Source organism: Pelophylax lessonae (assembly GCF_965119305.1).
Source record: "Pelophylax lessonae genome assembly, chromosome: 3".
In the NCBI taxonomy this organism is placed as follows: Eukaryota; Metazoa; Chordata; class Amphibia; order Anura; family Ranidae; genus Pelophylax; species Pelophylax lessonae.
Genome location: NC_138770.1, coordinates 538,277,039 through 538,291,046, shown reverse-complemented (window position 1 = coordinate 538,291,046; position 14,008 = coordinate 538,277,039). Strand labels below are relative to the sequence as shown.

General features: G+C 39.7%; 1 protein-coding gene across 5 annotated transcripts in view; it reads right to left on the bottom strand.

The window, feature by feature from the left end:
• Positions 1-14,008, bottom strand: part of CEP170 (centrosomal protein 170) — a 171,218-nt gene that overhangs the window by 89,940 nt on the left and 67,270 nt on the right. For 4 of the 5 annotated variants that reach the window (XM_082249128.1, XM_082249130.1, XM_082249129.1 and 1 more), the window contains exon 8: positions 9,165-9,638. In XM_082249128.1, the coding sequence (XP_082105254.1) occupies positions 9,165-9,638 (474 nt within the window). Of the gene's footprint in view, positions 1-5,433; positions 5,585-9,164; positions 9,639-14,008 lie in introns of those variants that run through there. The other variant, XM_082249132.1, reaches the window with a different exon arrangement.

The window sequence follows — 14,008 nt, the reverse complement described above, 5'->3', positions numbered from 1 at the left end:
GGGGGGGAAAAAGAAAAAAAAAGGTCAATACTCCATATATACTAGAAAAGTATACATGGAAATGTGAATCATGCAGAGATACGCACTTACCCCTAATCTCCTTCTCCCATCTACCAAGTACATCCCAGTTAGATGTCAGCGATTGTGGTTTATCCTGCGATGTTGGATATACATCTTGGGTGGGAAACTTCTGGATGCATCTTTACTGCGGCAATGAGCTGAGACTGGAACCCATCCTTAGCCATGATGGAGCACACACTGAAGTACACAGCAGATACAGACACTGGAATGCACATTGTGAGGTAAGGCAAAAGGGGGGACAGACCACTGGTTACTTCCTTGCAGACAGGAAATCCTGGATTGTCAGTCTACTAACTAATTCAAAAAATTTGTGGGCTTATAGAATCTATTCACATGCGCACATGCCTAAATTATGATTGAAAGCTCCTCTCCGAACTCCGCTTTAGTGCATTTTTTTCTTTTTTTTAATGGCTGTACTGACAATTCTTGAAAAATGGATCTAAATGCCTGACGTCCATGGCCATATAGGCTAACAGAGCTGCTTTACAGGTAAAAAATAAAAATCTGAATGCCTGTAAAAGCAGCATTATTTAAGTCTGTGTTCATAAATGCTACAGTTATATGGCTGATAATGCAAAGCCTCCTGAAAGAAAATTGATATGCTGCTTTAAGTGATACTAAACCAGTGTTTCTCAACTCTGGTCCTCAGGGCACACTAACAGGCCAGATTTTAAGTGTTACCTTGGGGAGATGCAGACTAGAATACTGCAATCACTGAGCAGCAAATGATATTACCTGTGATGTATTTCAGTTTTCTTGCAAGCCTGGCCTGTTATTCCCCGTACACACGTGCAGATTATCTGAAGACTTTTGTCTGCAGACTTACCAAAACCATATAATATGAGGTCAAACCTAAACACTTTCAATTTGTATGCAATCCGGCAGGCCCTTGCACTACATAGAAAAGGTAAGTCTGCAGACAAAAGTCTTCAGATAATCTGCACGTGTGTATGGGGCATTAGTGTGCCCTGAGGACCGGAGTTGAGAAACACTGTACTAAACACACACTGTTTAATTAACATTGTCCCTTCTATTTCTGTATGTGGATGATGGCCCTCTAAGGCCTCTTTCACACGGGCGTTCCATATGTCCGTATATCACCCCATCCATTTGCGGGTGATATACGGACATAATGCATGTCAATGGGATTGCGGATGTCAGCGGATGACCATCCGCTGACATCCGATTTGCGTCCTTTCAGTTCTGTTCCGTTTTTTGGAACGGAACAGAACCCTATTTTTCTTCCGTTTAAAAAATGGTACGGATGCAAAATCGGATGTCAGCGGTGTCATCCGCTGACATCCGCAATCCCCATAGACATGCATTATGTTCGTATATCATCCGCAAACGGATGGGATGATATGCGGACATACGGACCGGATGACACAAGTGTCATCCGTGTCCGTGAAAAAAAAAAAAAAATTTGCCGGGAGCGGAGATAAAAAACGGAACGGCCGTGTGAAAGAGGCCTAATTATTTTAATTAAAAAAACAACAACATCTAAGTACATTTACCTAATCAATGTACAGCTGTCACATGACCCAGCTCTTTCCCAGCTTGTCTGCAGGGAAACATAAGCAAGAGGAGCTTCTAGCCCTCTGCTGCTGGTAACATGTTCAAAATTTAAAAAAAAAAGCCTTTGGGATACAGAGTAAAAATAATATCAATAAACTGTTTTAAGTTGTCATACAAATATATATTTGAAATCAAATCTTTATTATTTTTTTGGCAATAACCTGGTGTGGGCAGATTTCTGCCAGTCACAGACTGTGTCACACCCTTCCAGTGTGTACCTTAGACTAAGAGGGAGGCGAAGCCTCCATCAACTTACATGTAATATCCCACCCCCATTATGTTTTGCTGGTTAGTCGCCAAGGAGGAGGGGGTAGGGAGTGGGCTGTCATTTACCACTGTGTATAAACCCATATGTGGGACTCAGTAGTCAAATGGGCTGCTCAGATGTGATATGGAGGAAATTCTCAGCATAGAAACGCACTGAAAACTGGGTATGTGCAAAGGTGCCACCACAGCTGCAAAATCCCTAGCTGAATTGAGGGCATGGACAGAAGAGGGAGATAAGAGCGCAGCAGGATCAATCAGGTTTTTTGCAGAATACAGAAAACGAATCTCATAGTGACTGAGTGAGTATGAACAACATGTAATACAGTATTTATTGATATTTTTTAAATGATGTGGGCTTAGTCACACAACACAATGTTACAGAGCCTGTGTGTACTTGCAACATGTGTTGCCCACTATATTATTTATGGCAGGCATTGAAGGACAGTTCAGAAGCTTTAAATACACGACTTAAACACAGCTGAAACACAGGATATTTTCAAACTTGTAATCTAGCCTAAAGTGACATAAATAACCAAGTAAAAAGATCAAACGTATGGTGTTGTAAGGGATATAAAATAATCTAAAAATATTTTAGAGGTATATAAGAGAAACAACCACCAGAGGGCGTAATAAAATTGCAAGATATAACAGTAAATATACTTGTGTATGTGCCAAAAATAAAATATAAATATATGACAATACTAAATGAATTGATAAAACTTCTAAAAGGTGTTGGTTCCGCAAGTGATAATATAAATAATAGTGGATAAATTAAATGATAAATAAAAAGTGAAAAAGTGATAAATGTGCGGGAAACTTTTATGCACGGGATGGGTGTGCAAAAAAACAATTGGTATAAAGTGCAACAAGAGGTGATAACAGATCAATGAATATATCAAGGTGGATCAAAAATTGAATGAATGTGCCAAAAAATTAATTATTTTGCGGGTGGATAAAAAGGTGCGGGAAATCTATTTGTGCAACGTGCAAAAAAAATGTGGTATTAAATCAGTCCATATAATAAAAATGAGTCCATAAAGTAGTGGTGATAACAAAATTATAGGTGAACAGGATGTCTTACGGTGACCCCCAAGGTGGGTGACTGGTGAGTGGTAAAGTGGCCCCTGGTAGAAAGACCTACTCACCAGATGTACCCACCCCACACAGGGGTATAGAGCGGGTACTGAAGAGGTGTCTTTTAATCCTGGCTCTGTGTAGTAGTTCCCTTCCTAGGGGAGATGTGATATGGGGTCCGGAGTATCCTAAGTGGGGTCCGGTAGTGGGGTCCTGTGTTAATGTTGTGGTATCCAAAGCCTCGTGGGTAGATCGGGTATGGCCACACAAGGGTATATGGATGGAAGGATCATGGAAAAAGAGAGCTCGATAGTGTAATATCGTTTCGCTAAAAAGTTTAATATTAATTCCAGCAGCAAAATGGGTACTCACATATACAAAATGAAAAAACAGCGAGGTATCGGCGTCCCGGAACGCAATGCGTTCCAACTAGAGACCGGAACCGGAAGTGACGTGACGGCGCTGTACGCGTTTCGTCATGTGACGTCTGCTGCAGAAGACGTCACATGACGAAACGCGTGCAGCGCCGTCACGTCACTTCCGGTTCCGGTCTCTAGTTGGAACGCATTGCGTTCCGGGACGCCGATACCTCGCTGTTTTTTCATTTTGTATATGTGAGTACCCATTTTGCTGCTGGAATTAATATTAAACTTTTTAGCGAAACGATATTACACTATCGAGCTCTCTTTTTCCATGATCCTTCCATCCATATACCCTTGTGTGGCCATACCCGATCTACCCACGAGGCTTTGGATACCACAACATTAACACAGGACCCCACTACCGGACCCCACTTAGGATACTCCGGACCCCATATCACATCTCCCCTAGGAAGGGAACTACTACACAGAGCCAGGATTAAAAGACACCTCTTCAGTACCCGCTCTATACCCCTGTGTGGGGTGGGTACATCTGGTGAGTAGGTCTTTCTACCAGGGGCCACTTTACCACTCACCAGTCACCCACCTTGGGGGTCACCGTAAGACATCCTGTTCACCTATAATTTTGTTATCACCACTACTTTATGGACTCATTTTTATTATATGGACTGATTTAATACCACATTTTTTTTTGCACGTTGCACAAATAGATTTCCCGCACCTTTTTATCCACCCGCAAAATAATTAATTTTTTGGCACATTCATTCAATTTTTGATCCACCTTGATATATTCATTGATCTGTTATCACCTCTTGTTGCACTTTATACCAATTGTTTTTTTGCACACCCATCCCGTGCATAAAAGTTTCCCGCACATTTATCACTTTTTCACTATTTATTTATCATTTAATTTATCCACTATTATTTATATTATCACTTGCGGAACCAACACCTTTTAAAAGTTTTATCAATTCATTTAGTATTGTCATATATTTATATTTTATTTTTGGCACATACACAAGTATATTTACTGTTATATCTTGCAATTTTATTACGCCCTCTGGTGGTTGTTTCTCTTATATACCTCTAAAATATTTTTAGATTATTTTATATCCCTTACAACACCATACGTTTGATCTTTTTACTTGGTTATTGATTTTTTACCTCCGCATCTTTTATCTATTTACTTATTCCTCAATCATATTTATGTTTTAACATTGTATATTCAAACATCTTATATTTATTTGCACTTTATAAAATAAGCAGCGCCATCACCTTCCATTTTATTTATCTATCTTTATAGCCTTTGGCTATAGTTTAAGGGAGGCTGCAGCTTATTTGTGCACATACTTTATCAATCCCTTGACATCCTTAGCGCGGATTTATTTAGTTACATAAAGTGACATAAACCTGACCAGATTTTTACTTGTGTACTACACAATTAGCTGTCCATTTACCAATTACCACCTAGCATTGATAGGCAGTAACGAAGAATTAGAACGCCTGTTTTTGCTATCCATGTAATAAATTCAACCTAAGCATTTGTATCATGTATTATGTTTGATTCAGCAGCCTTATCAATTTGTATTACTATATTAAGAGCCTTTTATCTGTATAAAGTTTATCATCACTTATCTATGTACATATAGAGTGCCTTTAATACCCTTTATCCCGGTACTGATTGAAAACTGCCTTCCTGCAATAATAACTGACAGCTAAAGACCAATCAGTGAGCACCAACATATAGGAACATTATCAGAGAAATACATATATCTTCATATACAATATATTAAAACATATTTGATACACAGATGTATTTATTAGAGCTGGAAATATTTCCTCTTTTCTGCAAACCACTGCTAGCATCACTTTCCACTTGTAAACCTCTTATAGCTTGTATAGCAAGATCATTGCTATGTCTTGCCTTTTTGTACAGTTATGGCGACTTCTACAAAAATATTTCTGATCATTATTAGTAGTTGTACAAAATTTTGTTACATTAAATTCTGCCTAAACAAATATTGTCTAAATAGAAGAGCACCGTGAGTAGTCTTACGTGAATCTTGGCCTCCTCTGTATATTTTTCCAGACCTGTGAAGTAATCCACAAAAAAAAAAAATGTCCTCTTGTACTTGGCATCTGTGCAGGAGCTTCCTGTACAGGCCTATCACTGCTCCCCTCTCCTTGTTCATGGTGACTGATCTGGAATTGTTTTTCCCCCTCCGTACTTTTCTGCAGAAAGCCTGCAGTGGGTGGGCCTGCTGGGTCCCTGGCACAGCTTTGCTCTCTGCACAGGCTATGTGCAGCCCAGTGATGATGTCATAGCTGATTTTAATACAAATAGGGGGAGATTAACTAAAACTGGAGCATGCAAAATCTAGTGCAGCTCTGCATAGAACCCAATCAGCTTCCAGATTTTATTGAACAAGCTTGAGCCCTGGTTCACACTGATGCAATTAGAATTGCATGACAACTGAAATACCATGAGTTTCTATGGGGATCATACAGATAAATGCAGTGCCATTCTGATACTTTTTTTTTTTAAAAGATCCTGTGCGAGTTTAGTGCAGTTTGATTTGTAGCTACATAGACTTGAAAATAAATTGCATGCAGATCACTTATCTGTCCTAAGATAATACGATCCCAGTACATTTTCTGCAAGTCTTTGCTTTGTTCCTTATCTCCCATCCTTGGTCCATGTCTGAGGACAGGGAGAGGGAGGGAGAGAGATGGAGAGAGAGAGGAAGCGAGAGAGAGGGAAAGACTGACTGCATATCGCATCGAAAACTTTTTAGCATTGCATATAAAATGCATTACCTCGCACTGGAGCTGCTCCTTAAAATTTAAAATGTAAAATGTGTGAAGGATGCACTAGCTGGTAGATTGCAGCACCTAGAGCTCCCAGAACCCTGGGAGAATAAATGTGAATGAGAAAAGACTAATAACAACGTGGCTGGCTCCACCCAACGCGTTTCCCCTCAGAAGGCGTCAACTGGGATTGGAGCACCAATTCCAGTTGACGCCTTCTGAGGAAAAACGCGTTGGGTGGAGGCAGCCGCATCGTCACCACGCAAGGACCGCACTGCAAGCAGCCGTGCTCTCTTGTTATACTGCTATTATCAAGATTTTATGTAAGTGCAACTTGTTAAATAAATTTCTATAAAAAGTCGCGCTAACTTGAATAATGGAAAATAAAGTCCATAAAGTCCATATAAATCAGGAACACAGTATCCAAACAGGCTCCCTATGGGTATACGCTTACCAGAGCTGGTAAATCAAAAGGCAGGTTCTCAGAAGCTAATCTCGTCTCTTTGATAGTAGACTGGAACCAATCTCTCGCGTAGACTCAAAAAATTGGAAAAAAGAAAAAAACGCAATAGCATAAAACCCAACAAAAACGGATGAAAAAAATTTATTATACACCAAAATGGGTGACTAACAACTGGATGAATAGTGTGAACTCCACCAGTGTATGGAAAAAAGAAAAAGGAAAAAGAGGAATGCTCTGATAACCACCACCAATAACACTCGCCTCAGACCGTAGTCAGTCTCTTGTAAAACAAGACAGAGGGACTCATGGTGCGGTGTGGATGGCGGGTGTCAGTGGATGAGGTCTTTTCTTTTTGGTGGTAATACCCTGGTTTCATTGGAGTTACTCGTATTGGAGTCACTTGCCCTGGAGTCCACTGCAGGTTCCGTGAAGCTCATCATCCCTATAGGCTCATTTACCATCCCCTTAGGGTAAGAGGCAAATTCTACTGGTGAAGGCTGGCGTCCTGTCATACTCTCTTGCTTTATTTGGCTCAATCTGATTTCTATCTGGTAAGAGGCGAGTGTTATTGGTGGTGGTTATCTACATAGAAGACACCCATAGGATTTTCTATTCACATTGGCAAACATATCTTTACACTGTGGTAAGAGGCGACTCCGGCTGTCACAGGATTGCACTTATATGATTGCATGTTTTTCAGCTATCTTTGGTAAGGGGTACCTTAGGTGTCCCTATCAGAGCATTCCTCTTTTTCTTTTTTCTTTTTTCCATACACTGGTGGAGTTCACACTATTCATCCAGTTGTTAGTCACCCATTTTGGTGTATAATAAATTTTTTTCATCCGTTTTTGTTGGGTTTTATGCTATTGCGTTTTTTTCTTTTTTCCAATTTTTTGAGTCTACGCGAGAGATTGGTTCCAGTCTACTATCAAAGAGACGAGATTAGCTTCTGAGAACCTGCCTTTTGATTTACCAGCTCTGGTAAGCGTATACCCATAGGGAGCCTGTTTGGATACTGTGTTCCTGATTTATATGGACTTTATGGACTTTATTTTCCATTATTCAAGTTAGCGCGACTTTTTATAGAAATATTGCTTGGGGTGTGGTCACACTTGAAGTTGCTGCTGTTCTCCTGTACCATTAGCGCGGTTATTACTTTTTATCTATCTTGTTAAATAAATTTTCTTTAATAAGAGGTAATGCACTATCAGCTTCTCCTTTCAATACCGAGCTGAGATTTCTGGAGTGTCGGGCGTGGGTATGATCCATCCAGCCCCCTGGGGTCAAGCATTCCGATCAGTGGATTGCCAGATCCACAGGGATTCTATTGTCTGTTAGGCCGAGTGACATCCTAAGAGCTTACGCTGTATTATATCTTTCAAGGCCTTGAGACTATGTCTCTGGTAAGCAGCCACCCATTTTCGTTTGCTCACGTCGGGGTTGCATGCAGCACTTGGAAGAATCATTTCTGGCAAAGTTTTTCAGCTTTTATTCATTTAGGAGACTGTTTGCTGCACATCACTATTTTTGGTTATATTTATGCTTATACGACTTTTATATGTGAAATCGTTTTTGCTTTCTTTTTCATCATTGGAATTATCATGTTTGTGCATGTTTTGGGTCACTTCACATTAATGTTATATGGAACACAATAATTTACAAGTGTAGACTGTTCACATTTTTAGTGTATGATTTTCCACATTGTATTCTTTTTTACTGTCACAATTTTTATAGTGTTATTCATTTTTATTATGTTATTCATTTGGTTTAAATAGCGCACTAGTCTTTTCTCAATCAGCTCCTTAAAATCGCATTGCAAAACGGATTCAACTCACACCGCACCAGTGTGAACCTACTAGCCTAAGTTAGTAGCTAATTAGTTACTATGCACAGTTGCCCTAAATTTTCTATGCACCAGTTTTAGGAAATCTGATGGGGAATTTATATCCTTTAGGGCTACTGAGGAATATATTTGGACAAAAGTTTTTGTGCTCAGAGCGAAGCTTTAAAGGACAGATGTCTTAAAGTATGACTAATGTAAATTTTTTTTTTCAGTTTTGCATTGTGAGTGAGGAGAGATAGAACACCTGTCAGGTTTTTGTTGCTGTGTTAGCCCCGTTAAAGGGATTCACCCTCTCCATTTGTCTGGTTTGCCGGTTACCACCATGGGTGAAAGAAAATCCCAAATTTTGAGTAGTCACCAAAACAGGAATAGAGGGAACATTTTCTGATGGGGACATTAGTTCTGGCAACAACCAGGAATTTCCCTCACTCTGACGGGATCTCCACTCACTTCTTGTTGTGGCTATAGAAGGGAGATCTCAATAGGACAAACATGGCAAAAAAAAAAAAACCTGACAAGGGTATATCTCTCTATTACTTAATTTCCAATGCAAACACAAGTTTTGCCATTAGCTCTACTTTAATCTGCCTCTGTAACATACACATGCTACTGATAAACAAGTAAAATTTGAATGCTATAAGTAAAGAAAAAGGTACAAAGCAAAATATATTACCTTGCAACCTCTTCAAGTACACTGGTACATCGCTTTTAATACTTTTACTATCTTCTTCCGCTGCTTCTTTTAACAATCTTGGTGGGTTATTTTGTGCCAACCAATCCGCTACTTTACTTTCTGCTGCAATCATCTCTGTATGTAACCCAGCAAGGTCCTTATCTCCAGCAGACAGAGTCTTCTTTGATTTTTGACGATGGTCCGTAAATTTGGTTATATGGTCTTTAATGGTTACTTTACCTGGGGAGGTCTCATCAAACTCAATTGTAAATGAAGCATGGCCTGCCCCTGAAACTTGAGAACAGTGAGGATCCTGTGCTGGGATTTCATATGTGGCATTTTCTACTTCAGATTTTTGTTGGAGTTCCTTAGAAGGGATCTCAAAGTAACTTGGCTCTCTGATAAAAGAATTTGCATTTTCTTCTTTCAATGTGGTCACTTGCTGAGCACTTTTCTTAGCATCTTTGCAGCAACCTAAAAATTAAATTAACAAATGTGAAGAGAAATCTGAGAAAAGATGAAGGGGGGGGGAGAGCTGCGCTCTGGGTGTCTTATGAACACACAGAGGTGGCTCAGGAGCAAGCACGCACAAGTGCCCCCAGAGCAAGCAGCTTGCTCAGCACTCAGCAGGGGGGTGAGACAGGAGCGCCAACAGGGGACCCGAGAAGAAGAGGATCAAAACCACTGCACAGAGCAGGTACAGTGTGTACAGAAAAATAATCTTTAGAATAATCACTTTTTTTGCTTTGCAGTCGTCTGAAATGAAGACACAGTTTTTATTTTATTCAGTTGTATTTACTCAGCGCAACTTATAACATTCAAGTGAAAAATAGAACATTAACAAGTCAGAATTTTTTTTTTTTAATTCAAAAACAGAATAACCGAGTTGGCAAAAGAATCTATCTCCCTCCTAAAAATGACTTCGTAAACTCAATCAGGTGTAGTTAATCACCTTCTTAATGGCACACAAAGCCATTTGACTTTCAACTGTGATCAGCTGTGGACATTTTGATTAGCTCAGCATGAAAAGAGCTTTCCTGGAGCATTTCAGTCCCTGATAGTGCAACTGAAGCAAACAATTATATGTAAATAAATGGTATGGTTTTCCGCGCTAGGACTTGTAAAGTAAGGCTGGAGCCTACCTCACATATCACAAAAAGGATATGAAATAAAGTGGATTTAAAAAGAGAATAGGTGGTGCTGCCTAGAATTGTGAGAAATGCTGGGATTAGTATAAAACAATATATATAAAAATCAAAAATGTGTAATGTGTACGGTGCTCAATGTGCTGCTCCTGATGGCGTCATTCTGACGAAACGCGTAGAGAGTCATCTCGTCACTTCTGACATCACACTTCAGGTCCGTGTAATGCAATGCGTTCCGGATACTGCGTGCCTAATGTTTAATCTGCAATGAAAGCCTGTATACTTTGCTTGTTGTAAGTGCAATATATTTTTTATACTAATAAAATTGGTTTATAAGGAATCCTGTGATGGGAGTCCCAGTAACTTAGTGAACTGAAGTGGAAAAAGAGATATATTGTGGTCTGGCTGGTGATCTCATTCCCTATTCTTGTGGCCTGGTGCATAAAGGTGGCAAAGGAGATATCCCACTGTTTGGTGACTACCTGTGACCTCCGTAGGGGTTCCATTTTTTTTTTAATGAGTGCGGACCTAAAAGCGGGGAGCACGAGTGGACCCACTTGCACGGATTAACACCACGAGATTGCTTTTATTTGCACTGATTTTTTCACCTGTCACTTTATATGGATTCTTGGACTTTTTGAATTTTTAGAATTAACTGATATTTGATGTACCATTGTTTTTTTGCACTTTATAAAGCACTTTCTATAATATTCATCTTGTCACATTTTTTCAATATATATTTGTGTCACTTTATTTTCCACTTAGAGCACTTTACATGATTATTATAGTGCAAAAATATCTGGTTATTTGGATTACTTATATGATTTGTATGTTCATAGGAGGTTTTGGTTTATTTTTTTTAGTTTATTTTGGGCTTTCAAAGCACATTGAGCACCATACACATTACACTTACACATATTTTTGACTTTTTATATTTTTTTAAACTAATTCCAGCATTTCTCACAGTTCTAGGCAGCGCCATCTATTCCTCTGTTTAAATCCAGTATATTATAGGTGGCAAGGCACTGTCAAAAGATCTCTGGGATAAAACTGTGGACAGGCACAAGTCAGGAGATGAATACAAAAAAAGTTTAAAGGCTTTATCAAGGCCTAGAAGCACACTGAAGTCTATTATTAAGAAGTGGAAGGTATTTGGTACAACACAGACCCTCCCCAGATAAGGATATTGCTCCAAACTGGATGAAAGAGCCAGGAGGAAACTTGTTATAGAGGTCACAAAGAGGCCTACAGCAACTCTGAAACAGTTGCAGGAATTTATGACAAAGAGTGGTCATTGAGTGCATGTGACAACAATATCACAAATTCTCCCCAAATGTGGCTTGTATGGGAGGGTTGCAAGAAAAAAAATTAAAGGCACTCCCCAAGAAAGGCCCCATGCAGTCATGACTGAGCTTTGAGAAAATACACCTTGAAGATTCTGCGGCCACGTGGAAAAAGGTGTTATGGTGAGATGAGATTAATATTGAATTATTATGCCTCAACACCAAACGATATGTCTAGTGGAAATCCAATACAGCTCACCATCCAACTAACACCATCCCAACAGTAAAGCATGGAGGTGGTAATACCCTGCTATAGGGGTGTTTCTCTGCAGCAGGGACTGGAGCACTTGTCAGGATCAAAGGAAAAATGAATGGGGCAAAATACCATCAAATTCCTGAGGAAAATCTGCTGTTCTCTGCCAGAAAGTGGTCAATGGGAAGAAGGATTACCTTCCAACATGACAATGACCCAAAACACATAGCAAAAATTACCACACAATGATTGAAGAAGAACAATGTGAATGTCCTTGCTTGACCTAGTCAGAGCCCTGATCTAAACCCATTAAAAATCAGTGGAATGACTTGAAGACTGCAGTCCACAAATGGCCACCGTCAAATTTAACTGAACATGAGCAGTTCTGCAAAGAAGAGTGGGAAAATATTGCAGTCTAGTCTAAAGTTAATAGAGACATATCCCAACAGACTAAAGGCTGTAATTAAAGCAAAAGATGGTTCAACAAAATACTGATACAAGTGGATGATCCTTTTTCCAACTCAGTAATTCTGTTTTTACATTTTTTTCTGACATGTTAGTGTTAAATCTTTCACTTGGATGTTAAAAACTAGTAAAATGTAAATACAGCTAGATAAAACAAAAACGGTCTGTCTTCACTTCAGGCTGCAAAGCAACAAAATGTGATTATTTCAAAAAGGGGGTAATTAATTTCTATACCTACTGTAAGTATGACATGTTTATTTAAATAAAAAAAACATGTACCTTTAGTATTACGTTAATACATACATTGCAATAAAGTAAAAAAAAACCTTTTGACTTAAGGACCACTTTGATGCTGGGTACACACACAGTTTTTTTTTCGTTCAACCCAGCGGGCTGAGCAAAAAATATAACTTGCTGATTGCCATATTAACACATCCGTTGTTAGTGCAGCAATGTTCCCACTGAGCTATGGTGTTCGGACAGGGGGAACACAGCTATTGGCTGCAAGCGCTAAATAAATGCTGGTTTTCCAGCATGCTCCTTTGACAGAAGCTGTACACACAAGTCAAAAGTCGGCCGGTATCCGCCAATTTATAGCCCCTGTGTACCTAGAATAAGGCCATCGGGGACAAGACCTGCTCTCCACTTATTTGTGGTCATTTGTACTTATTATACAGGATTTATATAGCGCCAACAGTTTGCACAGCACTTTACTAAATAAAGGGCAACAGAACAGTTACAAAACATTTCAAGAAAGAAGGGCTAGTATTATCCTGCTCGAAAGGACATACAATCTAAAAGGTACTTTGTCTATCTGAAATTTACTCTCTTAAATTTTTTTCAAATGCTTTATGTTCAAAATGATGTAAATTACAAAATGAGATTCCAGGGAAAAACAAGACAAACAAAAAGCTGGGAAAATTCCATGCTTATACAATAGAACAGAAGATGAAAGGGCACTCAATACATCAAGGTGTTCTCGTACAATAGTCTAGATAAGGGCTTGACAAATTTGCTTTGAATCTAGAAACCAGCTAAAAAAAAAAAAAAAGTTAGGAGACAGTTTTTTAAACCAGCTGCCCGGGGCCCTGAACTGCATGTCTGGGGCGTCGGGACATAGAAATTGATCACGACTGGTGCCAGGCGAAAAAAGACAGAACGTTAAAAAAAAAGAAAAAAACCCTCTTTTTTGAGTCTGTTATAAAATTTAGCAAATAAGTATTTTTTCCTCCTTCACTGATGTGTGCTGATGGGGCTGCACTGATGGGCACTGATAGGCTTCACTGATAGGCGGTACTAATGGGCATTGATGAGGCAGCACTGATGGGCAATGTTGAGGCGGCATGGATAGGCTGCACTAATGTGTTTTGATGAGGTGGAACTGAGGGGCACTAATCGGTGGCACTGATAGAGCCACTGATTGGCGCTGATAGGCAGCACTGATGAAGTGGCACTGATTAGCACTGATGGTCACTGATAGATGGCATGGATGGTCACTAATAGGCGGCACTGATGAAGTGGCACTTCCCATCCACTTACCGGTGGTATTTAAAGGCCAACAGATGAAGCCCGCATTCACAACCCCAGCTGTCAAACTAGGAAGATGTGGGAGGTGGTTAGGCAGTGAGCGCAAGCAAAAGAAGCCCTCAGCCGCGCTCATCACAGCCCCACCTGGTGGAGGACGACGCGGGTTCACAC